Source organism: Cyprinodon tularosa, unplaced genomic scaffold (genome assembly GCF_016077235.1).
Source record: "Cyprinodon tularosa strain WSP-4 unplaced genomic scaffold, ASM1607723v1 ctg163, whole genome shotgun sequence".
In the NCBI taxonomy this organism is placed as follows: Eukaryota; Metazoa; Chordata; class Actinopteri; order Cyprinodontiformes; family Cyprinodontidae; genus Cyprinodon; species Cyprinodon tularosa.
Window position 1 is genome coordinate 24,068 of NW_024038467.1, and position 27,972 is coordinate 52,039.

The 27,972-nt window shown below is 38.7% G+C and overlaps 2 protein-coding genes across 5 annotated transcripts in view; one reads left to right on the plus strand and one right to left on the minus strand.

Annotated features, from left to right (window-relative positions):
* Positions 1-10,130, plus strand: part of fip1l1a (FIP1 like 1a (S. cerevisiae)) — a 32,914-nt gene extending 22,784 nt beyond the window's left edge. The window contains exon 9 of the mRNA XM_038280700.1: positions 6,281-10,130. Within this exon, the coding sequence (XP_038136628.1) occupies positions 6,281-6,405 (125 nt within the window). The 3' untranslated portion in view covers positions 6,406-10,130. The remainder of the gene's footprint in view (positions 1-6,280) is intronic.
* lnx1 (ligand of numb-protein X 1) overlaps positions 6,782-27,972 on the minus strand; it is a 54,475-nt gene continuing 33,284 nt past the window's right edge. For 3 of the 4 annotated variants that reach the window (XM_038280695.1, XM_038280694.1, XM_038280698.1), the window contains 9 exons: positions 26,563-26,810; positions 22,317-22,472; positions 19,049-19,257; positions 18,570-18,977; positions 17,657-17,791; positions 11,535-11,712; positions 8,666-8,912; positions 7,861-8,019; positions 7,623-7,764 (listed from right to left, as the gene is read on the minus strand). In XM_038280695.1, the coding sequence (XP_038136623.1) occupies positions 7,629-7,764; positions 7,861-8,019; positions 8,666-8,912; positions 11,535-11,712; positions 17,657-17,791; positions 18,570-18,977; positions 19,049-19,257; positions 22,317-22,472; positions 26,563-26,810 (1,876 nt within the window). In that variant the 3' untranslated portion in view covers positions 7,623-7,628. Of the gene's footprint in view, positions 7,765-7,860; positions 8,020-8,665; positions 8,913-11,534; positions 11,713-17,656; positions 17,792-18,569; positions 18,978-19,048; positions 19,258-22,316; positions 22,473-26,562; positions 26,811-27,972 lie in introns of all 4 variants that reach the window. The other variant, XM_038280697.1, reaches the window with a different exon arrangement.

The window sequence follows — 27,972 nt, forward strand, 5'->3', positions numbered from 1 at the left end:
TGAGTAGCAGCTATTCACATGGAGAACAACACAGAGAGATGTTGTCTGAGGTCTCTCCATATTCCATTTAAAAATATACCTTCAGCTCTTTACATCACTATTTCTCTGTTATTTCTATCTAAAATAATTATTTATTTTCTTATTGCTCCTTAAAGCAAAGCTGTTGGTAAAACATTGACACAGCAAGAACAAGAGTTGGTATAGTATATGTATTTTTCATGATTCTCAGAGAAAAACAGATCAGAGATGAAAAGTGTTGCTTTGTGTTAACCTTTTTAAGAAATATGCTTTTTCTCCTGCAAAGTATTAAGCCTTTTGTTGATTTGTTTTAAATAACAAATTTTCCACTTTGTAAACACAGAATCTGTAGTAGTTTCTGTATAATCTAGATCTTTAGATATTTTTTTATTTTAGAAGCAGAGGTTGACAGGATTGATTTATTTGTGTTGTTGACCATATGTCCATTGTTCCCTTCACGCAGTCCTTTTTTCATCTTTTTCTAACTATTTTTGTTTAAAAGAACTATATATCTTGTGGCATTTTTGGGCAGTTTTTTGCTCCACTTCCACCCGTATTTAATCTGCATCTTTCGCTATCTAAAGAATAGGAGCTGCTCAGAAATAGTTCCTAAATCTCATAGGTTTAACGCTCTTTTATCCTTCGGGGATAGAAGTGTTTTCTATTTTTACTTTAGCTCTATCTTTTCTATTTTGCCATAAAATAGTAAGTTAGGAATGGTCACTAGAAGAGGCTGAAACAAAAATAACAACAATCTCTAAATCCATTTAATTCAGAAACCAACCTTTCTTTCAGCTATGCTGGATGTTTAGCAGATATTATGATACTGTGTGAAATGATTTGCTTTAATTTGTCAGACATCCTGACAAATTGAAGCTTCTTTAATCTTCCTTTATACTGTGTATCCATTCATTCTGTCTTGTTGATTCTGCCAATGGTTCAGTACTGACTACAGGATGCTCAAATGGTCCCATTGTCTGAATTTTCTCTTTAGATTCAAAAAAATCCAAACAACATCCATTATGTCTGATTCAGAGAGTTTTAGTTTTTATATATGATTTTAACACAATTAAACACATTGTTATTATTGAAAAAAACAGTTTTTACTGTCTGACAATAAAAAATAGCCTCTAGGTGTCTAGATTGATCATCATAGGTTGAAGCTTTTATTTTGTGTTTGATATTACAGTAGCAGCCATTGAAAATGGCCGTTCCCAGTCAAACACCAGCTGAATGGCAGCACACTTCCCTCCAACTCCCAGCAAAATCCCCTCCAACTTCCAGCCACTGGAGTAACCGCCCCCCCCCCCCCCCCTTACATATTTTTTTACTCCACCCTTTCACTGAATTACAGGCTCTGTCCAGGAGATGACACTTCTCTTTAGGTGTTAATGTTCAATCATGACAGAAAAATTATTTTAGTACAAATATTGATGTTTAAAAAGGAATTGTAGAGGACCAGCCAGTGACCAGCCAAAAGGGCCATAAAGGAAAGTGGGGAAATTTTGAATGGCAACTACTGTAGGTTTAGCATTCTTCTTATATTGTTTTTTTTTTCATGCCGGAATAAAGCCAGTTTGATCAGTTAGATTTATTTGATTATATGTTTTTCCCTTCTTTTTGCTATTATACCTGTTTATTAATTTATTTTTTAAATGATTGAAGACTGGGCTTGCTGGTCTGCAGCAGTTGATTGTTTTCTTTATTAGGTGAAAGTGATGTAGCAACTTCAGACCATTATTTAGGAAGATCTCACAAAAAACAAATGTTCAATACCAATCTCCCACTCTATCTTCCCCTCATTTGTGAACAAGACCCCAAGATACTTAAACTCCTCCACTAAGGGCAGTACATCCTCCCCAACCTGGAGAATCCACTCTACCCTTTTCCGGGTCAAGAAACATAGTCTTGGATTTGGAGGCACTGATCCTCATCCTGGACTGCGAACTCCAGTGAGAGCTGTAGATCAGACCCTGATAAAGCCAATAGAACCACATCATCTGCAAATAACAGAGACATGATCAACACCTTGGCTGGGCCTAGAAATTCTGTCCATAAAAGTTATGAACAGAATCAGTTCATTGTTATTTTGTTATTTTTAAAGGTTTTGACCAAGTCTATTACTTCTATGTAGATATAGGCTGGCCATTATTCATGCCTCTTCTTTTGAAAAATATGGATGATCAGTCTTTTTTTCTTTAAGATTCCATATCACATTCATGAAGTTCTATTTCAGAATCATCATACATTTTTCCTATTAATCTGCAAATGCTTCTGCTATGTCTCTACGGCATGCCAATGCCATCATTTACATACCCACTGTGTGCTGTATTTTTGAGATAAGCCTGTGTTATATTGGACTTTCTATGATAAAATGCCAATAAACAGCTGGCCCTGTTTTCCCATTTTGTAAGAAATCCTTCAACTTCCACTATTAAAATCTCATCCTCTTTATCTCTCACTATTTTTAACGTAGTCAGAATAGTCTTATCTGCTTTTGTTGAATGTTCCATAATCAATTCTCTAATCTCTTTCTCTAGAAGCCTTTCAGTCTAGAAAATATTAATAATATATTTCCTGGTGATATTTCACCATTATTATTGATTTTTCTCTTGTATTTATTTTACTCATCTACTTTGAATTGAACTGAAACATTTATTTCCATCCATCTTATCCATTTTTGTCTATACAGCAGTGTGGTACTTTGTGCATATGTTGTTGAAATATATTGAATGATTATAATGGGAAGTAGAATAAAATGTGTGATCCATTTTATTTTCTCTCCATACATCAATAAGGCTAAACAATTTAGTGATATTATCCAGCAATTTATTTTTCATCATACCCTGGAGACTCCATCTCCAGGCATTGAGCCCTCGCTGGTCCATTAGAATTTTCATTCACGCCTCTCTCCTTATTGAGCTTGCCTATTTTAGCCATATTCTCCAATATCTCTTTAAGTGACTGTAGATTCCAGTTTTTCACACTTTCTGCCTGTCATATTCTCTACAAATTTAAATGATTCATGTACATTTTAAGTGTATTCATATGACCTCTCTGTTTTGCATGCTTTGATTGTAATTCTTTTTACTGATCTCAAATGGCTGAATGTGATCATTTGTTTTATGTTCCTATTGATGTAGTTTCTATTTAAGTTCATGCCCTGGAGGTATTTCTTATGCACACACATCATTACTACTGGAATTACTTATTGTAACCCAAGCAGACTTAAAGCCTGGAACTGATTTGAATCACTGTTTTCTTCTGATCACTTTAAGGAAACCTCTTTTGTTTTCAAAATTGTTCTTAAACAGATACATTGATGCTTGAACTGTTTCAAAATGTTGAGTTATCAAACAAAGTGACCAAAGCTTAAAAAAAGTTTCACACAACAAACATTAAATAATAAAATGCTAAATTAAGTTAGGTCAAATTATGTAGCAATGTACAAACTTACAATGAGAAACATAATGATGACTGACTATTATTAAATTAGAACTTAGACTGACCAACAAACCATTTAGTTGAGATTACTGGAAAAAAAGGGGTTATTACACCACAAACTCTACCACTATGTGAGTTAAATTTAAACATATAATCAATCAAAATGCACCACATGTTTATGCTGTTGCTTCAGTTTCAGTTGTTTTTTTCTAGTTATTGTTAGATTTAAATGTTATTTTTAAATGTGGCAATTACCAACCACCAATTGGATTATGGGTAAATGGGTAAAAGGATGGATTCCAATAAAGTAAAAACAAGACAAGTATCAAGGGAAAAGTCTTCAAACTTGGAAACCAAGATTGTTTTTTTTTTTACTTTTTTAGAATGACTGTCATCCGGATGACTGAGGATCTTCATCAGCATAAGGGATGGATAAATTTAAAATACAGTATGCTCAGCCTAATTTTAATTTTTTTGTTTTGTTTTGTTTAACAAAGCAATACAAATAAAGTTCGCCTATGGACCCTTGCAGCCATTTAACTGATTTTTACAGTTTAATTTATGGTGCTTGTTTCTATGTTACTAGTGGTGACTCAGAGACAGATTTAAGTCTTGGCTCTGGATTTATGCTGATTACAGAAAACTCTAAATAAGGCATGTTTAACAATGCACTGAGGATTTAAATCTATTTTCTCTCTATCTCTTTGTATTAAATGAATAGCTTGTTAAGCTCTTTAGCAAGTCTGAGGACCCCAAAGCAGTTTAAACTTCATTCAGCCATTTAACCATTTTCTGTCCACATTTATACGCTGATGTTTGCCTTTACATCAAACACTTTGTTGTGGTGTTTGAGCCTCTTTAATTGAGTCCATTCCTAAAGGTTAAGTTGATTGTAAATCCAAAACCATGCTGCCTGTTTTTAAGACTTTCATTGTTTCATATGACTTGTTTTGGGAAAGTTGTCTTAACCTGTACTGTTATATAATATTTGCACCAATCAGAGATCTGAGGCAGATTTTCTGATGTTTTTGTTAAGCTCTCATTTTGGGTTACTATTTGTAACCAATAAGTATTGGTGTGAGATCTTATAATTACCGATTTTTTTTCTTATTCTTATTATTTAAATCCCAGACTGTGGGAACTTATCATTTTTGTTGGTGAGCTGCAACTGCTTGCTTTTATTTTCCCAGTAGAGAACTCACAGCTGTGCTCACAAACAACTGAAGGTCTGGCTCTCTGATAATTGTCATGACAGAACTCTCATTTGTCGAGAGCTGTCATGACATTTGAGTTTATTTTTTTACCCTTCACCCACACAGTAGTAAACAAAGACTGTCATTTGAACAGCATTAGCTGCATCTGTTCACTCTACCTACTGAAAAGAAACTCATTTGCATGAAAACAAAAGCTGAATGTCATCTAAAAGTTCTTCATCTATACTTTTTCTTAGGTAATACATTCAGTAAGATTTTATCAGCTTTCAAACCAAGAGCGTGAAGGTGCTAGAATTTTATTTTATTTTTTCTGTCAGGTGTTTACTTATCTGAAGAAGTTTTTTTCATCTCAATGAAGACTGTGTTTATATCTTTAACAATAACAGACACCTCACTTATTTAATTCAAATAACATTGTTTTAAAAGTCCTAACCTAACAGTCTTCTCTGGGCCTCATACTGTATTAATGCTCTTTGGCTGCCTCAAACTATGAGGTATCGATATAACCCACACAACATTCGTGTTTTACTGTTCTTCTAAACACTAACACAAAACTGCATAAATCTTAGTGCAGATTAAAACAATGGTTTATCAAATAAAATATGATTTGTTTGAGTTCCTCTCCACTTGAAACCTGTATGCTTAACAGTCGTTTTTTTTAACGGTTAAACCAGTTGGTCTTTTAAAACAACATCTTTGCATTAATTTTACTACATGGTATGAGTTATGTTTGATTTGACTTGAATGTTTATGAGCCTATTACTTTTTTGGATCTATAGATCCAGTTTAAGGTATGGGCTGAGACAGTTTTTTAGGTTTGATGTCAGAGTCTCTGGCTGTTCTACGCTTCCAATATATATTGGTTAGGAAATATCTACAGTATCACTTTAGGTAATGAACTCTTTATTTAGAAATGAGTCCAAGGTTTTTTTAAAGTTCACAAGTTTAATATTTATATATATAGTCTGTATCAATTGCTCAACCCAAGGAATCTGGATTTTCCCTAATATCCTAGATGTCAGAGAGAGAGGCTGTAGTGGTGTCTACTGTCTGCCTCTATAAGACACATGTGCACAATTATTTCTGCATGTTTTGTCAGATAGAATTAATTTGAATCAATTTGGGTCAGTGTTGTTGCTGACCCACAAATCATAGTTAACATGGTGATGTTAGCCTAGAACTTTAGTTAAATTCCCACAACAGGGACTTTGTAGGTTTGTTTAGATTTTTGACACAACATTGGAAACACACGGCTGTCCTGCAACAAAATGCTTTAATTTTAGAGAAAAAAAATCCTACCAGCAATCCAAGATGAGGGGGCCAGAATGAATCCTCCAGTGCCTAAAGGCAGTTGTTGCTGCCAAACAAAGCAAAACAGCTGTAAGGTTTTGGTGGAGGTTCCTTTTTTTGCATGTGTCACCTTATTTTGCCTTTCTTTTACTTTGTGTATTTTTTTTTATTCATGCTGACTAACTTTCCTTTATAATATTTGTTTGATGATTTGAGATACTGGAAACGATAAAAGTAAAACTGGAAGAAATCTGTAAGAATGTCAATACTTTTTTACGGCACCATATGATATTTAACTGTATTTTTTCTTTTAGGGAGAGGAAGGAAGCCAGTGGAGCGCAGGGAGCATGTGAAGAGACGTCACAGAATTGGGGGAGTCACTGGTAAAAAGAAGCAGAGAGATGAAAAGGAGAGAGCCCAAAGAAACATCAAGGATTAAAACTCACATATTCCCAAAGAGTAAAGATGAAATGATAAAAAAAAGATCTATCATTGAATTATCTCTTTACTTTTAGTATCAGCAGGCATAGGGACATAAGTGGGAAAAATGACAGCGAGGAAAGGAAGACAAGAAACTATAAAGCAAAGGCCAAATATGTTGAAAGGCCTTGGAAAGCAACTCTACTATCTAAGAAAAGAAATGAATATTTTAATGAGCATATGACTAACAAATCTGCTTGAAAAGAATTATCTCTAAAGGTTTTAGATTGTAAAATTGATTATTTTTTTCTCTTTATAATCCTCTAAGTTCTCTGCTTATTGTTAATTTTCTGGTTGTAGCTGTTTGAATCCATGTGAAATCGAAAAGTCTGAACTCTTTTTGCCAAATGATTTTTATTGAGCCTTTTACCATCAGATATACTACACAGACCGAAGCGTGACAGACAGAACCACAGTAAAGAGACCTCAGGCCATCCACTGTTACACAGAAACCTACTCAATTTTTTTCTTGAAAGTAAGAAAATTAGTAAGGCCTCCACAAATGTTCTTATTTAAATGTTATTTGTTTACATGTTATGAACACATTGATCCTTTATTTTTTTCATACATTTTCTTTGTCAGTGGTTTTCAATAACTTAGCCATAGCTTCTGAGACAACAGAAAAAAACCTCACAGACTACTACTTGGCAACGTGTCTTCAGCTCAATGGATGAAGATGACAACCACTGTCAGTACAAACATAATAAAGCCTACGTTTAAAGGCCGTACGACAAACAGAAGAAACATATTACAAGTGCTTGGTTCAGTAGGTTTTTTTATAGACACCCAACATTTACGTAAAGAAATGTGAGTCCAGCTTAACGCATATCCTAATATGTATCTATTGAAATTGGCAACAAGTCTTGTCTCCATTCAGTCCTTCCACCCCACTCACTGGATGCTGTTCAAGATGCAGACAATGTCCTTTAAATGTTCAGCCAGTTTAGAATTTCCGTAGGGGCAAGTCATCCTTCTGGTAACAGTCCAGTCTCTTATCTGTACCCCTGCAAAGTCCTGGCAAAGTCCTTCAGCCCATCTGCAGTGAGGTATCCACACAGCCACAGCACAGTCATGAGCTCCTCTCCCACACAGCAAGCTTAGGGTGGTCGGCCAGTCTACAGTTCTGCCTTCCACATTCCTTGTCATTGCCGATAAAGCGGTGCTGGATGGCTTAGAGCACCGTTACAGCAGACTGCCAGGCCAAGACACGATGGTCAGAGTGATTCTGCCCCGGAGCTCCTTCAGAAGACGAACCAGAGCTGTGTGCGTCATCCCCCATGTGCTCTTCCCGTTCACCTCAAGCAAGATGTCCCCACATCTTCAAAGACAGACATAACAAACCTTTCTTAATTAATTTGTCACATCGAAGGGAATCTGAAATATTTTTTTAATGGGCTGCAGTATTTAAATATACCTTATCCTGCCATCATTGTAGGCTGGTGTTCCCTCCACGATGGAGCGGATAAAAAAAGATTGATTGCAGTTGACCTCCTCCTGACCTCCCACAATGCTGAAGCCCAGACTGCCCGATGTATTCCGCCGCAGGACGATGTCTTTGCAGCAGTAGAGATGTCTGCAGGAGCCAAGAAGAAGATTAAGCACACTAATCTCTTAGTTGAACCTTTCAATTACAAACAGTACATCTTTCTAGAGTATGTATGCAGCAGAAAAGCTAATAAAGCCGACCCTCCAACTTCAGTGGATCACAGCTTAATGGAAAAAAAAGTCATAGCCTTGAAATATTTACAATTTGCCACATTAACACAACTAATTTTTTATTGGGTTTTTATGCGATAAGCCAAACTAAAGTAGTACACAAATCGATTAGTGAAAGGATACATTGCTTTATTTATAACATTTAGTACTTGTTACCACATTCTAATGAGCTTGTTAAAGGGAAAACACATCAAAATTGCTTTTTAGTTTTGTATAAGCAAGAAGAGTGGCTGTTTATTAGTGTCAGAGCAAGGCTGTTACCATGACAACGTAAAAGCCTCTTATATAACATTAATAAAAGCCTTTAGTCCTTGCAGGTTTAATGATTTATTAGTATTGAATATAAAAAAAAATAATAATAATGATAGTTTCTTTCCTACTGCTTCTGTCAAAACGTCAGGGTTCACCAGCTGGCAGAGGTTAAAAAATAGACCTGTTCAAGCTGCGTGAACTGTCCTTAAAAATATCTATAGTGAAGACTAAGGTCACAGCAGGGTGCTTACCTGGGAAGCTGCAGCCACGAGACCCACAGTGGGGAGTAATCGTCATTAGGTAGTGGGCTCTTGGTGCTCTCTGTTGGGGACGGCGTGAGACAAGGCGGCAATGTGCACTCCTGCATGCTGTCCTCTGGTGGACGCATCTCCAAGACCTTGAGCACGACAGGAGACGAGGTGTTCTTCAAGTTGGCCACGGCCTCACCTCGTGTCACCCCTGTCAATTCCATGCCGTTCACGTTCAGCAAAATGTCACCTATTGGTGGGAAAGAGGTGACAGCAGAGCTTATCGTCACTACAGCATTAGTGCCCTGATATCTTCTTTGGAAAGACATCATAGAACCTGCGCAGCTCTTCTCCCTGCTTAATATTCACCATACTTGCAGCTGGATTACAAAGAGAGTGAAACCAAAGGCCAGCTGGGTTTTTGAAGCCTGCTAATGATGAAAGTGATGCAAAGCTGGACAGCGCAAACCAGCTTGCTAGTAAGCAACACAAAAGACACATTTGCCCTGCGAGAAAACGCAAATGAATGCACCGTCACAATCACACAGAGACAGCTGCTGCTGCTGTGTCCCCGACGAATACAGTAATGTGCACCTTGAACCGTACACAAGGCAAAAGACTTATTGCTAATTTTATGAGGTATTCATATTAGTGTTATGCCCCATCACAATATTTCTGTCCCTCCTCTCATAAAAGAAGCTTCAGCTGGGGATAAGTGGCCAGGGAATGGGCTCTAACAGGTTGGGTTGCTTGAATCAGCATTCACAGTGCATCAGCTTTTCCATTCAAAGCGCCTAAAGATTTCGATGTTTTTGTCACATTGCAACCAAAAACAATGTCTTTTCTGACTTTTATCTTGTAAATAATTGGAAAATTAGAATGTTTAGATAGATATGTAGTCTTCAAAGGTGTTTAGAAAAGAGAATCTCTATAGTTGATACTGCTATCACCATGATTTAACGTGATCACAATGTTCATGGTGATGAGGATGCAGTTTAGTGTTTTTTCAACACATGGATGTTGCAAAATATTGACTCTGCATGGCGTTTGATGAATTGCTATTCTGACTAGAGAGATGAGATGTGCCAGGTTCTTATTTTACTTGTGGGAAACTGCCAACAAGTGTAATTTCTTTCAACACTGGCCATTTTCTTTCCCCTTTTCCATAAAGGCAGTGCAGGGAGTACCGACTTTAAAATGTAATGGCGTTTGTTAATGTGTCTTTTTATTTTTTATTTAAGGGAAATAAAAATGTTATGGTACTTGTAATGACATTGTGTTGCTGCCATCTGATTGATTAATGCAGTCTGTGTTGTAGGAGAGAACTGCTTTTTTTGTGTGTAAATAGTCTATTTTTCTTTGTTAAGCATTGCACCTGTAATATAGCCAATCCAAGCCTTTGAACATCCGTCAATATTAAGTTCTAAAATATCTTGTTTGCTTTCTTGTTCTTTTATTAAAACCCTTAAACAGAACCACATCTACATCAATATATTGCAATTGAGTGTCTTTACTCTCTTCTCCAGCTACAAAGAAACCAAAGGAATGCGGATTATAGGGATGTCCCAATACAACTTTTTCAGATGAGATACTGATGTTACAGCTTTAAGTAATGACCTGATACGACATCAGCATTAATCAGACATACTATTATTATTACTCTTTCTGTAAAGTAGCATGTTAGCCAAGGTTTGATGAAGTCATATTTCTCAAACAGAGAACAATAACCAACTATAGTCGGCATGAACACAACTAAGGCATCTTTTATCAACCAATGACTTACATGAATGTCAAACAGAGGCAGATAGAAGCAGAGGGTTTTTATCAGCTTGCTTGAATCAGAGATTTTAAATATATTTTTTTAGCTTTTATAGATCTCTGATATCAACATAGGATTGGAACATTTGTAGCAGATTTATAAACAAAGATTTCAAATATGTTTCCCTACTTATTAATTCATAATAAAAATCAATCCACAGTTTTCCTTTCAGCAAATTCTCCCACCCGAGTTGTGGATCTTCGCAGCTCCTTCACAGTTATTGTGGGTCTTTTGTCTGCCTCTGTGATTTACACTGTTTTGCCTGACCTATGAGTTTAGGTGGACATCCATCTCTCTGTAGTTTTCAGTTGCACCATATTCTTTCCATTCTGAGATGATTGTTGGAAAAATGCCTCATGAAATGATAAAATGTTTGTTTCTTTATCTTAAAACTCCTTTAAATTTCTTAAAAACTTTTTCCATGAAATGTTTGCTCTATCGCTTTATCACTAACAAACCTCTGATTTATTCACATAACATTTGTACTTAGAATAAAGTCCACAAAGCTGGACTATCTACTAATTAGCTAGATTCATTTAGACGGTTGCACAATATTTGACTTAAAGATATCAGATTAAAACGGGCTAATCACACCCTTTTCAGATTTTTATTTATGCTATAATTTGTGTTTGTCTAGTTTTTAACTGTAACTTGGCAAGCTGCCAATAATGAGCGGATAGGAATACTTTTGTGAAAATATGTTTTTGTAAATCTGCTCCAACATGTAATACATTTTCATCGCTGATCTGCAAATGTTTGTGTTTTTATTGAGAGGGAAACAAATCTGCAGAGCAATGAACTACATCCGCAGCAGAGTTTTTCCGCTGGATGATTAACCTTCATAATGAAAGACGAGTATGAAGCGCTCATCCATCATTTTCTCTGTGCTCTTCTCTATAGAAAGACTGATCCGTGACAGACAGACTGCAGTAATCTCTCTGATCTACACAACACTAACAAAGCATAACAAATAAGAGTAATCAGTAGTAATTACAGGTCATTAAATGTATTTCCCTGAAATTTCCATCATAAATCAGATAATGTTCGTAATACCTTTGCGAATGGATCCCTCCTGTCCCACCACTCCATCCGGGTCCACATTTGTGACATAGATGGGAAGGTCCCATCCCCTGCTAGACATGCCGCCAGCCACTGTCATACCCAGTGAGTCGTATGGCTCCTTGGTTAGTGTGACTGTTTTCTCGTAGCATGCAGGCTTTTGACAGGAGTCCTTTACGAGAAACAGAGAAACAAAAAAATGTTATTTTTAACACAAGTTTCCAGAATACAGTTTAAAAAGTAATACAAATGGCTGTAAAGTGTACAATGGTGGATGGCAGACATATGGACCTATTTATTAATTTATAATGTATGTATGATGGGTGGAGGTACAGGTAGGGACTAACAGAGTAATGGATTGGTATAAGGATTAATTATTTAGCAAAGGCGTAGAATTCAGCACCATTTAAATGTTTTCCAGAATAAGTAGGAACCCAGCAGGCTCTAAATGTCACTACTGAAGCATTTTAACGTATAGTCATCTTATTATTATGAAAACAATAAAGTAAAGCATGCTAGGAGCTAACACCAAGGGCACCTTGTTCAAACTGCATGCTCTAATTAAAATTTCGAGGAGCTAATTTGCATAATAATAACGTCTATTATCTCTAAGACTTGCGATAATGCTGAAAAGTCAACTGGGTGCCATCCATGGAATGCCACTCTAATGTCACACTCATAGAGGATAGGTAATTGATGAATGACCTCATTAGCATAACTGCTTTGGAATGATATATGATGTTAAGTACTTTAGCATGTCAGCCGATTCAAGTGCCCCCTCAGTCTTGTTCAGCACAGACTAACTAATTAATTCATATGCACACTATGATGTTTGTGGGAAAAGTGGGTTTAGACTTTATTTATGGTGAGATTGTAGGAGAGAACAACACATCCAGACACATTGAGGTTGATGGGCTGGAGCTTGTCCTGCTATGGTAATGTGCTGCTTGCGCACATTTCGGCTGAGCTTACAGCGGATCACTTCCAGTCACGTTATTGACCCGAGGGCACTGCACTGACTCAAGCTGCGCCGAAGTTCTCCATAATCAGAGGCCTCATACGTGTTACGCAGCATGTGAATCACATCTCCTGCTCTCCTGAGCGGTGCTGTTATTAAACCTTAATGCTGTCTCATGAGCTCTAAAGGTTTTGCCACAACCAACCAGAGTCACTGTATCTTTTTATGGACACGCTGAGACAATAAGCTGCTGGTCAAATAGATGAAAATGTAATGAAGCCACGGGAAGAAATATCAAAGGGTCCACAGGGGGTGCATCTTCAGTTCTAGGTAATAATGGGCTATTACCCTGAATGTATCTGAATACTAATGTTAATATACACAATGTTCATATAACAGGTAGATCAGTTCAGTGTCTGGTTTGTTTTTAAGCACCTGTTGCTTTGTTTTGCTGGTAGTCTTTCAAACTATTTGATCCCCTATAGGAGAGGACTGATGGTTGTACCACATGTCACCAGTTTCCCCATTAAAATGAATCACATCCTCCATGTCTTATATCTTTGTTTCCGTGCAAAAAAAAAAAAAGCTCCGTTTGTCAATTCAAGCATTATTTGTGAGTGTTGCTGCAAGGACCTCTGTCCTCTCTGCTTGATTCCCTTAACCTCACCAAATGCCTCTTTGTTTAACTGTCTCTTTTTTTTTTTTTTACCATGGGCCATGACTAAACCATTACTGCGTTAATTTAGCTATTTCCTTTCTGTGATTTCTCCCAAGTATTTTAGATTCTGAGTTAAACTGCGCCTCTTTCCTCAAAAGAGTCAAGTACAAAGCCAAAACCAGTTGTCATTGAAACTGCAGACTTACAGCAATGCAAAGCCTATATTAATGCATAAATAACCTATTTTCTTTCTTGTTGTCACTCTATGCTTGACCCCTCCCACACACTCTCTTCTCAGCTGGTTATAGCTCAGACCAACCTGGGTTCTGAGTTGGTATGGGTTAATTCGACATCTTTAACCAAAGACCCTTTTAAGAGAGTATGAAAAACCCTACAATGCTGAGCTTACTTAAAATAAGTTTTAAGTTCCATCCATCCATCCATCCATCCATCCATCCATCCATCCATCCATCCATCCATCCATCCATCCATCCATCCATCCATCCATCCATCCATCCATCCATCCATCCATCCATCCATCCATCCATCCATCCATCCATCCATCCCCAATTTATTATAACTGTAAAACATGCATATACGACTTACATATAAATACATTTAATTGAATAAACTCTATCCAAAACTCGGTATAAGGTTGTATTATTTTAGTTCTTTTGTTTAAAATCCATCCATCCATTTTCTTGCGCTTATCCGGTTCTGGGTCACGGAGGCGGCGGTCTAAGCAAAGATGCCCAGACTTCCCGATCCACACACACTTCCTCCAGCTGCTCTGGGGGATCCCGAGGCCACACTAGCCCAGCTCAGAGACATACCGTATTTTCACGACTATAAGGCGCACTTAAACGTCTTTTTTTTCCCTCAAAATGTGCGGTGCGCCCTTTGGTGCGGTGCGCCCTATGTGTGTTGTAACTGCGACTTTTGAGACCACCTCATTGAGGAGATGATGAAAGAGTGGCTGAATGTAAGGAGACCAGGTGTTTTTTTTCCACTCATCACCATCGCTGTTAATATGTGACTCCATGCGTGCCCATCTCACAGCTGATGTGAAAAACATGGGGAAACAAATTAACGCTGTGCTCGCTGTTCAACCGCTCGACATCGGTGTGAACCGGACCCAGCAGGTGCAGCAGAAGCAGCGAGTTTACATGCAAAGTCAATGGTTGACGCGCGTATAGGTGCAGTAAAAGGTCCCGCAGCGCGTTTTGAGCCGCAGGTGCAGCACGTCGGGAGCGTTTAAGCATCTGACGCACCGCCAACGCGCTGCTGCTGCTCGAGATGGAAAAATTGAAGTTTTGCTGCTGGACGCGCCGCATCAACCAATCAGAGAAGCTGATCTGGGAGCTGACAGCGAGACAGACACAGCGCTCTGATGACATATGATATTAACGCAAAGAAAAGGGCTGGATGGATGAGGAGATGATGAAAGCGTGGCTGAGGGAGGTGTATGTGAGGAGAACAGGTGTTTTTTTCCACGCATCACCATCGCAGTTAATCTGTGACTCCATGCGTGCCCATCTCACAGCTGATGAGAAAAACATGGTGAAAAAAAATAAACGCTGTGCTCGCCGTTATCCCGGGAGGTCTGACAAAGGAACTTCAACCGCTCGACATCGGTGTGAAGCGGCCGTTCAAAGTAAGGCTGCGAGCGGCGTGGGAGCGATGGATGACAGACTGAGACCACAGTTTCAGGATAAGTGGAAGGCAGCGCCGGGCAAGTTACGCCACCGTTTGCGGATGGATTGTAGATGCTTGGACTAACGTGTCTGCTGGCTCTGTTGTTCAAGCTTTCGCAAAAGCCGGCATTATTTCTGAGGAGCCGCCCGGCACGGAAAGTGACTCTGACAGCGAAGATGGGAAACTGGCATGTCTGATTTAGCGCAGCTGTTTAATTCAGAAACAGAGGATGATGACTTTGATGGGTTTGATTACTACTCTGTAATAAATACATGAATAAAGCACAATCATACTCAGTTTTGCCCCCGCTCTATTTTTCTACCTGAAAACTTAATTCAACAGCAGCCTCTGGGCGGGTCTCCTCCTCTTCACAGCGGTGGCTGGCAGGTGTTTTTTCATCTAAATAATCTAAATCTTGCAGCTATATTTGCTGTGATCAGTGGGAATAAAGTAGTTTTAATATGTTTTTAAGTGAGAAAGTCCACCTGAAAACTTAATAATTGCAGTCAGTTCATCCAGATTATCTATTTCTGTCGGAGGCGCTCAGACCCCCACATACCAGCGGTGCACCGACAGCAGAAATCCTTTCATCAGCAGCCTCTAAGCAGGGTAGCCTCCAGGTTCACCGCGGCTGCTGGCAGGTGTTTTTCCTCTAAATAATTTTAGCTGCAGGCTTATACCGGCAATAAAAGCGAACAAATTCCGTCGGCAGGTTTCAGGATTTTAAGTTAATTTAGGAGTGATCACAGCGCTGTGTCATCTGCGATGTGTTTGTCTCACGGCCAGCACCCTGGTTTGATTAATAGTTTGTAATAAATACATGAATAAAGCACAATCATACTCAGTTTTGCCCCCGCTGTATTTTTAAATACGCAGTAGAGGTATTTCAAGGTAGTAGAGGACATGTACCTGTATATAAAAAACGCGCCCTATAGTCCGGTGCGCCTTATGTGTGTGTTAAATACAGAAATGGGACACATAACTAAGAGTGCGCCTTTTAGTACGGTGCGCCTTATGGTCGTGAAAATACCCTCCATCGTGTCCTGGGCCTTCAATGAGGCCTCCTCCTAATGGGACATGCCTGGAACACCACCCAAGGAAGGCGACCGGGAGGCATCCGAGACAGATGGCAGGCCACCTCAGCTGGCTCCTTTCGAAGTGGAGGAGCAACGATTCTACTCTGAGCTCCTCCCGGGTAACTGAGCTCCTCACCTGATCTCGAAGGGTGTGCACAGCCACCCTGCGAATGAAACTCATTTCGTCCGCTTGTATTTGTGATCTTGTCCTTTTGGTCATTACCAGGATCTCATGACCATAGGTGAAGGTGGGAACGTAGATTGCTCAGTAAATTGAACGACAGTCCTATACAGCGACAGCATCACTGCAGACGCTGCACCGATCTGTCTATCCATCTCACGATCCATCCGTGCCTCACTCGTGAACAAGACACCAAGATACTTGAACTCCTACACTTGACACAAGAACTCTGCACCGACCTGAAGAGGGAAGTCCACCTTTCTCCGGTGGAAAACCATGACCTTCGATTTGGAGGTGCTGATCCCCATACCGGCTGCCCCACACTGCAAACTGGCGTACAGTATTCACTGTACTGGCATACAGTGCATTTTTGTAAAAAATCTTGTATTAATTCAATTGTGCCATCTGCTTATTATTCAATTATTAAAAAAAAAATTGTCAACAAGTAATTTGATTATCGAACTAATTGTTGCAGCCCTACATTCCAATATTTTCCAGTAGGATGTTTGCAAGGCAGACATAAGAGGGCCTTTAAAAAAAAGAAAAAAAAATGATGGTAAAGCTAAAGTATGTATGAAAAATTGACAAACAATCTGATATTTATCTATAAAAAAGTCAGAGCATTTTGCAAATTTTTAAAACAATATTTTTCAACTTAGAAATTCATTATCTAAACAGACTTTCACCATATATCGCTTAAATTAATAAAAATAGTATAGTAGTTCCAGGATTACTTCTTAGCTTTATTGTTTCTGCCTTTTCTTAAGAACAAAATATGTATTTATTCTCTGCATTGTTTTCTATTCTATTTGATTAAAACAGTTTTCTCAGCTGTTATTCAGTTTAACAGTTGTGTTTGTTTGGTATTGCAGAAAAATTGACAAACTTCCTGCAGTAGTTCTACCACCTCAACAAGGAGGACCTCTGTTGTAATGCATTAACTAGTTTGATAAGCTGAAGTTCTTTTAGCATTGTTTTTTTACGTATTGACATTTTTTATTCTTTAATGTATTCATTTGTTCATGCCTTTTAGAAGTCAAAGTTTCATCTAGATTTTTTGATTTAGGACTCAAATAGTATCACTATATAAAACTATGAGGTATTTTTATTTAGCACACCAACTGGTATAGTAAAGGAAATAAACTTAGAGGATAAAATAAATCACTTTTCTCACCAAAATCTTCTAAAGATGTTGAACGCATTGTACTATTGCTAAAAAATTATTTATTCACATGACAAGCTGAATGAACACTAAGGTTATAAATTCAATCCCATTTGTTTGTCCTAACAGGAGAAGAGAACGGATAGGAATACTTAGTTTGCTGGATAAATGCTGTAAAGTAGTTTAGCTGATATGAATACAGCAAATCTGCAAGGATAGTAGACTTTCCTGCTTGTCGTTGAATGAAATGCTTGATTTTGATTGGAGAATAATTGCTCCATGAATCATTTGTACCTGAGAGGGAATAATTATCAAAAGAACAAAGCTTTTCTCTGTGTGTTTAGTAGTGCTTTTTTCTCCTGCGTATGTATTTGTTCTTCTCTTACCAGCAGCGTTTGTTCCATATCCACAGGGGAGTATGGTGGGGGACCATCCATGCCCCACGGTCCTTCTGGTAGGATGTCTGGGGTAGGCAGGCAGATCTGACGAGATACGATGAAATGCACACACTGCTCGCTTGCCTAAAACCAACGACAAAACAACAAAAGCCTTTTTTGAATCATTTGCAAATTGATATGTGTTATTTTCATTAAGTAAAAACATATGTTTAAAATGATTGTTTTCTTTGGAAAAAAAGAATCCCCTCTATCTGATCCCCACTTTTACCGTTGTGTATTAACACTCACTGCCTCACAGTCACAGACTGGATGTTTGCAGCCGTCTCCCTGCTCTCCTATTCCTTGTGAGATTTTTGCCAGTCTGTGTAACACAGCACCGAGGCCCGAATTAGCCAGTCAAACCCATTATTGCTCTAATTGGACTAATTCAGTTTCTTCCCTGCCAGTTCTTAATCTCTGACAGAAAGTGGCTGCTCTGAGAGGCCATCTTGGCTCCATAGAGATTTAAAAGAGCCAGTCAGACTGCTCAGACAGGAACTGTGAGCCCAGAGACCTTCCACACTCAGCCATAAACATGCAGTAATTAACCACTATTAACCAAATACACGCCATCACAGGCTGGCATCAACCAGGAACCAGAGGCGGCCGCACGGCCCCTGGTCCATTGGGGAGTCGCCACAATTAAACAGCATTAACTGCAGTGAGTGCAGACACGACAGCACAGCTCAACACAATTAGCTTGAATCACCACAATTATCTTTAATACCTCAGGGAGGCAGAGTAGGAGCAGAGCACAGTTGGTTGTGGTCGGAAACAGAATTTAGGTTGAATTTGTCACAACTGTGAACTTTGTGAGGGAAGTTAATGGTTTATGTGTGGCCTGCAGCCACCGCTGACTGACCTGGATAAGCAAAGCGGCGTGCTCCGGCGCCCCATAACGAAGATCATGCCCGTTGATGGCCAGCACACGGTCCCCTATGCACAGCTGCCCATCACGTGCAGCAAGCCCCCCCTCCAGCAGGTGAAAGATAAAGACCCCATGCTCCTCTGCTCGCCGGACCAGTTTGATCCCTAGCTGTTCCTCTGGAGTGCTCTTATTCAGGACCACGTGGACGCTGTCATCTCTAACCGGATGGTGGGGTAGGCCAAGAGACTGCTGCACACCCGCACCATGAGTGTGGCCGTGCGAGTGGGAACGGTAGCGGTGCCGCTGTTCTCTGAGCACGGTTAGCCGCAGGAGTTGGCACGGCTGTCTAAGGGTTGTCACAGCAAAATAGTGAGGCACATTGCTTATGTCAATGCCATTGACCTGGAAGGGAGAGAAAAAAGAAGTGTAACTCTAGATATGACCACTTGATGTTAATTTACTTCTTTTTATACCTTTAGAATCATGTCCCCAGGCAGCAAGCGGCCATCCCGAGCAATGACACCCTCTCTGTAGATATCCTGGATCAGGATGCGAACCAGAGGGGTCTCATTGCCGCCAACGATGCTGATGGCCAGCGGGTCGGAGGGATCCTGTCGTGTGATCTTAATACTGGTCAGTTCACCATCTGGGATCAGGTGATGAAGCTGAGGAAGAGCCAGCACTGATGGAGAAAATATGGAGAGCTTGATTAAACGGGAGGAAATGGTGTAAATAACCATGACCTTGGTAACCTTGGTAAATAACCAAGACCATGGTGGAGAGGTTCAGCTTAGGAACCAGCTGCCTCTTCTTTATAAAAATACTAAAATAAGGTTTTATAAACCGAGAGGAAATTTTTTTTTTTGCTTAGTGTCTTTTGCTTATGTGCTGCAAGCTGTGTTGCTGTACAAGACAGCTTGCAAAACTGGCTGTAGTTTGTGAATCTAAAATGTGTTTTCATAAAGTTTATTTTGCGACGTATCTCATCAGTTTGTGAAATGAAATTCATAATTTTCTGATATCTCCAAAAAAGTTCGTCTAACCTTTTCACCTTTTTTTTTTTTTTTTATCAACAACACACTTCTCCTTGATTTGTCTTATTTATTTTTTTACTGATTAAAAATCAGTGGGGTCCAAATAAAGAAAATCAACATCTAGCAAAGGTCTGGAGACATTTTTATTTATAATCCGTTACTTTAAACAGCATTTAACTCTGAAATTAAATGCAGGTGTTTATTCGTCCATGTTACATTAAATTTTTACAAAAAGATATAAAGAATTTCATTTTAAAATCTAAATTGTTTTTGAAGTAGAGAACAACAATCTTTCAGTTTAGTATATAGACAATATCCTGACTCACTTTTTTTCTTTCTTTCTTTTTTATGGCCTAATGAGAGCAGTGGGCTTTAGGCTGACCTGCAAGGCTTTAAACCTGGGTTTGATTGGTGACAAAGCCATTCTCAAGCACAATCAAGGTTCTCATTTTGAGCCTGGATAAATATTTATTTTTGATGGTGGAGAATCCTGCTTCACAGCAGCAGGTACAGTAGAGCCAAAAATACTCAAAATGTGCAGGTTCATCTTTGAGCTCACCATTTCACTTTTCATTTACTAGTTCACAGAGCTTCTTCCAGCAATCCACACTTTCTCTACTCTCTTTCTGTCATTGTCTTCTCCTTCTTTCCCATTGCCTGGCTATCCACAGGTTTGCCTGCTGTGTCTAAAAGAAGCTAGCATCAGCAACCCAGACTGACAGCTCATTGGATAATTTGTATCACGTGCAGCCTGGTCCCAGATGCTCTACCATACAAACAGGAGAAGCGGCACAAGTGAAGTTAGACACTGTCGTTGGACAACATGCAGTAATTTATAAATGTTTTAAATCAGGTTTGGTCCAGATGTTGGGAACTGGAAGAAATGGAATACATGTAGCATGTATTGCGTATGTAAAATGCAAATCCCTTTTTTCAGGATTTTATTTGTGGTAAGTTTAATAGTCATGTATAGAAATTCCTCTACTTTCTGTATATCTTTCAGGGAAACTTTCATTAAAATGGTTTAAGATTTATCATTGTAAAATAACATTGTTGGAAAGTCCATTTTAAAAGGCAAATACACTTGTCTCTTAATTTTTCTCTTTCCTTTGTGAATCTGCCTTTTCCCTCAGACACAGCGGTGAATTCCACATTGTAATCTGAATAATTTGCAGTAGCATCTTTGGTCATGGGCTTTGACCAGTCACTATCAGAGAAGACATATTTCTCACCTTGGGTCTTTTACTTTGGTAAAAAAAAACTCTCTCTCCTCTTATTCCTCTGAGAACTGTCCCCTGTCTCTGGGCAGTCGCCTCTGTGGTTCATTCTACCCAGTGCTGCACTTTCTCCTTTCCAGAGTCAATATTTTGTCTTTATCACAGCACATTGCTTCAGGGGTGCAGAACACTCACTGAGACCTGCAGCTCTTATGTAACCCTTTTTCTCACCATTACCACCATTTGAGTCTCTTCTTCAAACTCATAATTCTAAAATTTCTTATTCATTTTTATGCACAGGAACTTTTTAATGCAATTATTTTTACTATTATTTGTTTCTAACTAAATCTGCATCCATCTTTTACCTTTTACACAGTACGGCCCGCTCTCTCCCTTACTCTGAGCATTCAATTAATATTTAAACGGTTCTCTCAGCCTCCTCAGTGATGGCCTTTGAGAATCATCTACTCTCCAGTCATTTGTCATTCTTCATTCTTACATAATACCATATTCCTTCTCTACATCCCACCCTGCTGGGTCTTTAACTCTACATAATACTCTATTATGGTGGACTACATTTCTTCAGTTTAAAATGCTTCTGTATTGCATTTTTTTTTTAATTTACTTTATGAGGTGTTATTAATATGTAATACTCTCCCTGGGCACTACTTTGACAAAGATGATTCAAGCCTGAAGGTGAAGAGGGGGGATGAAGGGATGCAGGGTCACTGAGGATGCAGAGGACGAATCAGAAGATGGATAGGAACAACAGACAGTGGAGAAGGGGGAGAATCATGTGATCTGCCTCATCTCAAGTGACCTCTGATATACCATCACTATGCAAAATGCCTCAGGCTACCACTCTCTCTTCTGATTTCTCAGGAGAGATGCAGAAGACCAGTGGCCTTCTGCAATCTGTGGCTAAATTATTAAAGAAACATATGCTTCTGCTGTTGCACCCAAGGCCTAAAGTCATATCACCTTCCTTGCATAGCTAAGGGGAACAGAACAAATATAAACATTTGGTTAACACTAGTGATGCGCCGATTGCCATTTTTTGGCCCCTATACCTGGCTTTGCAGTATTGGCCGATACCATACCGATACCATCTGTTTAAAATTAATGTGTGTGTAAATATATGAAGAACTGCATACTACTTGGATGTAAAATTATGGCTTTGTCAAGCTGCTGCCTACCTTTGTGAATGAGGAAAAAGACTAATAATAAAGTGAATCCAGTAGAACTTTTTATTGCCTACCTGGAATGGATGACAAAAGCTGAATAGTCATTTGGCTCTCTAAATGGTATCGGTGCCCTATTTGTCGGCACTCCCCGATACTGATACCACCATTTTAGTGCAGTATCGAGGCCCTGCTCAATACTGTATCGGTATCGTTGCAGCACTAGTTAACACATGCACTTCCTAGTCTGTGTCTATTAAAGTACCTTTAGGAATCACACAGATTGATGTAAGAAGCTTTGCTCCATACCCTCTGGAGGAACGCTGGAATTCCTGGCGTTGTCTCTCTCCTCTGATGTCTCATTGCTGACCGCAGTGCCACTCTTGGTCCTCCGTAGGACGCTGAATGCCCGGTTTAACCTCCTGAAGGAGCGGCTCCTCACTGAAGATCGGTCAAAGTTTCTGACTGCAGAAAGGAGAGAAGCCTTTTATAAATGAGCTCACTTGCAACATGCCCAGACATGTCTGAGTCAGTTTCCAGCCAATCCCTGACTCTCTACTGGTAAAACCTTATGCAGGATATCGTACTGATGAATTTAAGAATTAAAAAGAGAGCAGGTTTGGTAGGATTGAGTTTTATGTTTCATACATACTTTTGGCATAGAAACTACAGAAATAAATAGTGTTTTATTGATGCATTACATCAAAGGGAATCTATAGGGATTATGCTGCTGTCATCTATAGGGAAAGTAAGACTAAACTCCTCATCAATCTCTGCATTTCTAAAGTGCGATTTGCAGACCTGCATATGACCCTTTTGAAACTTCCTGAAAAGGACACACCTGCTTGACTTTGTGTTTGCTCAGCTGTGCAAAAAATAGAAATGAAAAAGTAATGTTTATTTTAAACCCTGCAGAACTCCTGCTGTAAACATGCATGGACAATGTCAAATGTTTTTACATCTCTGTGTATCAGAAAGGTACTTGAATACTAATTAATTTCAGTAATCGACTTCCAAAAGGGAAATTCCAGTTATCTAAATTCATAACACAGTGATTTTAAGTGGGGATTTCTGTTCATTATTTTGACAATTATAGCTTTAAAACACATGAAAATCCAAAGTGTAATTTCTTAGAAAATATAAATGAAACATAACTTCAATGAAAAATAAGTACTGTTTACAAATGGCTGACAGTTCTGTCAGGGTAGCAGTTATTCTTGTTTTCTGTGAATCATTTTCTTTCAGTTTTTCCTTCCATCTAGCTTCCCATTTGACATGTCTGCATACAGCAAAGGTTATAAGCAGTTATTTTCTCCATCGTTGTTGATGTTGTTACTGATTGTCTGTTAGTTAATTGAAAAATCGCCAGTCTTCCCCATAATTATATACAGTAGGCCATATAACAATCGTTATCTTTTCAAGACATAACCATCAAAACATACCAAAATGAACTCTTGAAATATCTTACTGTTTATAATGCATATTTCTCATTTTCACTTCTTGGAATGAAAAACTGGCATAAATTGTATTTTCAATGACATTCTGAATGACTGAGTCCTGAAGCAGACTGGCAGCTCTGTAGAGAGTTGCATTATGCTGTTTGCTGCACCTGCTCTTCTCTCAGACTCTTTGGCAATTTGGCACCAACTATGCCCAATTCCTGCCTTTTTGAACAGCAAATGGATCCTTCACAAGACCAGAGGACTAACATGTTGTTTGTTTGGTAAACAATAAATACCCATTTAAAGGAAAAAACTGAACAGGTTTGAGTATGTCCATTACTTTTTAAATTAAATTATAGTTTTCTGATATAGATGGTGATGCTAAAGCTGGAGGTTATTTAAAAAGCAAGTCCAAAGTGTCTTGTCATTCCTTATTTCTTATCATCACAATGTCCCTCTGCTATGTTACCTGAAGCATTTTAATGAATCTTGTACATCTCTATCAGTTGTTGGCATCAAGAACATGATGGGTTCAAATGCGTGAATGTATTATTGGTATGCAGGGTATGAATAAATGGAACTTAAAAGAGAACAGCTTGCTGAATATTGCACTGAAGGAATCCTTTAGATCAGGGGTCACCAACTCGGTGCACACGGGCCCCAAAGGGCCCACAAGGACCACATACTGTGCCCTCAATGTCTTCTGAGAAGAGAACAACTCACCAGTAGACTTTGTTTCAGATCTTATTTTAGTCCGTTTCTCTTCTTTTTAATCATTTATAAATAACTTGATCATATTAACCATATAGAGCTTTTTAGCATTTATAGAGATTTAAAAGTTAAACATAACAATGTGTTTATTATGAATACAGTTTAGGTGAACATGGATCATAGGTCAATATTGGTAACCCTCCCTATGACTGAGTAACCAGGAAGCAACCCTCAGCCTTAAAAAGGTTGGTAACCCCTGCATTAGATATGGTTATATTGTTGTTGGTGACATGCTAATTAGTATTTGTAGAAGATATGTATATATATTTGCTTTTTAGCATTTCTCTTCCAGCTTTATTTGCAGAAGTAAGTTCAATTAGATATTATTGCTTGTTTTGGGTCAGTAGAAAAGGTTGTTTAATGTAGCAGCTCATAAATGAATAAATCCAGTCTGAGAACTGAGCATTAGTGAAAGAACACAATCTGGACTCAAGTAACCATGTCCTAAAGAGAGCAGCCCTTCTTGCTGCTTTGATTTGCAGAGTAGAGGGGGATGAAGCGAGGCCCCTGCCCCAGCCTGGCTGCTCCGTGCACGGAGCCTCTGCAGCACCACTCCCTCCCTCTGCGGTCCCAGAGAGATGCGAAGGTTTCTGACAGCCACATTATTCTTTAAAAAGTGCCAGCGGCTGCTGGAGCTGACAGCTTGTTCAGCAGTTGCAGCGCTCATGGTGATGGCGGTGGGGCGCTCAGCTGGCTGAGCTTAAAATGCTGCTGCAGCGTCATTTGGTGTCCCGAGCTCTTACTCTGGAACAGGGACAGAGAGGAACTCTCATGACTACCTCCTGATAACACAGGTGGGAAAAAAATGGAAGGAGAGCTGAGATCACGTCACCAGGCAATATCACACACTTGCAGTAGCTATTTTTAACCCGCCTCTCATTATGGTTCTCCTTTACAGTACAGTGTTCCTACCCTTTCAGTGACTTCCTCTCTGTGTGACTTTCTCTCTTTGTTTCTCTGTTGGTTTCCTTAAATAGTATTTTTTATAGATTTGTGTGGAAAAGAAAAAACAGTAGCAGGGCTAATTGGTTAACAGGATTTCTATCAGAGAGCATTAGGTAGAACAATTGTGTTTAAAAGCGAATGAGCGCCTGGGTAAACCTCAGTTTTAAATACATGTTTGAATAAGATTAAAACCATACACCTTTGACTTTGTACTATACCTTTTAGAAGCATTCATATCCCTCGAGCTTTGTAACATTTTTTATCTCGCAAACACAAACCAATAGATCTAAGAGAGATTTCAGGTTACAGTTCAACAAAAAGTTGCACAAAATCCATGTTGTTGCTTGTTGGAAGATGGAAGGAGCTAAATATAAGACTAGAATGGAGGAAAAACTATTAGAGACTTGAAGATATTTTCACCCCATTTGGTCAACAACTCAAGACTTTATTGTTTATCAATTATTGAAATAATCATTAACTATTTTAGTAAACGATTAATCATTAAATAGATGTATTTATACACACATTGGATTTCAGAATTTTTCTACCCATACTGTTTACATATGATCACTACTGCACTTTATGGAATGGAAATGTTCATTTACTGTCTGAAAAGCAGTACTAAACAAAATAATCATTAACTATTTTAGTAAACGATTAATCATTAAATAGAGTATAGGGACTGTAAAACATGCCTTTAGCTGACAGAGCTACCCACTTAGAGCATTAATTATATCAAAATTGTAAAAAGAAAATATATATAAAGATTTTGCATTTAAGATTAAAATACTTTATTGTCTGTAATTATTCTCTATCCACAACTTTTCTACTCCTCAAGTAGAAAAGTTTTGGTTTCATCTGGTTTAATTTGGTAAAAAATCTTCTTATTAATTGATTAATCAAAAAGATAATTGACAGATTAACCGATTTGCAAAGTAATTGTTGGTTGCAGCCCTAAATCTAGATGTTAAAATGTTCAAGTTAAATAGATCAAAATTCAATTGGCTTAAAAATCTTAATTCACTGATGATCTCCAGCTAATAAAGCTCAAGCTTAAACTATTATGCAACTAAAAATGTGCAGGCTGAAGCTGAGTGGATAGAGACAAACCAAGAAACTAGCAGTTGCAATTGCAGCAAAAGTATTACTTTCTAAATACACCCCTTAGACTTTTGTTTTTAAAAAAATAAAGGGAAAAAGCATGATTTGCTTTCCACCTCAAAACTATTGGTCAATGAGTTCTAATCAAAGCTAAAAAACTTTAGGTGTAACATATCAAAGTTGGAAATGTGTGACCAGAAACGTTTAAATGAACTGCATGATGTTTTTCTCAGTTACGAGATGTCATACAGTAAAGAGCATAACCGCACACATCCACACACTGCAAACAAACTCACTCTTCTTGGTGCTGCTTCGAGCAGCAAGGCTGGTCATGCTGCCTGACTGACTGTTGTCCTCCATGCTGGGGTCAAAGGCCGGGTTGACCAGCCCGGGTTCGTCTGAGAGCAGAGCCACGGCGGCGGAGGTGGGTCCATCACTGGGCAGCGTGGCCACGGTGAGTTCTGATGTGCTGTCTGTACACTCACCCTCCTGCGAGCGGCGCTTCCTGTCTGTTGAGAGTCCATAGTGGGAGGCCCCTTTACACCTACAAACAGTAGAAAAAAGATCAATAGTTTAGACTAATAAGGATTGTAAGTGTACTTCAAAATTTAATTAATGCAATTATTATGGAACATTACAGATGCATCAATGAGTTTTAGTGGGATGTTGATATGGCACTCCAACAAAGCAATGGAAAAATTTAAAGTAAGTCTTTGTGATTTTGCCAAAAATATAAATTGCAGTTTTCTTTCCAACCAAAAAAGCAAATTTCTTTAAATGTCTCATTCAGGTACATGTTTGGCTCCAGGATTTCATGGTCTTGAAAATTTCTTGTCCAAAGCCCATTGACACAGGTAGGGATCAGTGACGTGCGGTGAGGTTCATAGCTGGTGAGGCACTGACGTCATCAGAATCAGATTTGCAAATAGATGCATAGATTGACAGCAGTTTACAGGTTATGTTTCACTTCTGCATCCTTACACATACAAACTGTAGCTCACAAAACACACATTTCCTTAAAAAACAAAACAAAATAAATGTTATTACTGTCTTACCGTTACTTATAAATGAATAGAAGTCCTCCTTATCTTCCTTCAGTTTTAAAAGTCTCTCTGTCTCAATGGAGATCACTGCCAGGGAAGAAAGCCTTCCTTGATCCGTCCTGTTCCTGCCTTATGTTTTCAGTCTCTTGAGCACCCCCTGCCATGAGGCAAGAGAACTGCCTGCCTCACCTCGAACTTGTTCTCTGCCGTTTATAATCGCTCATTACACGAAACACGTTACACAAACACAGTTGGTGACAAAAAGCTCTGTACATTATATACATAAGCCAAATTATTAGAAATAAGTTCACATATTACATTTGTTTAAACTATTTTATTGACGCCGTACAGCAACATGCTCTCTCCGCTTTGCAGCCAGCGCAGAGCCAGGGGTTGCGCAATCCAAGGTGAGGCAGAGCTCGCTGCTGCCTCACCGGCATCGCTTCCAAGCATTTGAATGGGAAAATAAGAAAATTCAGCGATTTTGAACAAATAAAAATCGAAATTGGTGAAGCTACATGAAAAATGAATATTTTTTAGTACAAACCACCGGATGAATATAACAATTTAAATTACTTTATGATTATATATTTTCTTTCTTTCCATGATGGCTGGTGAGGCACTGCCTCACCTGCCTCCCCTGACCGCACGTCACTGGTAGGG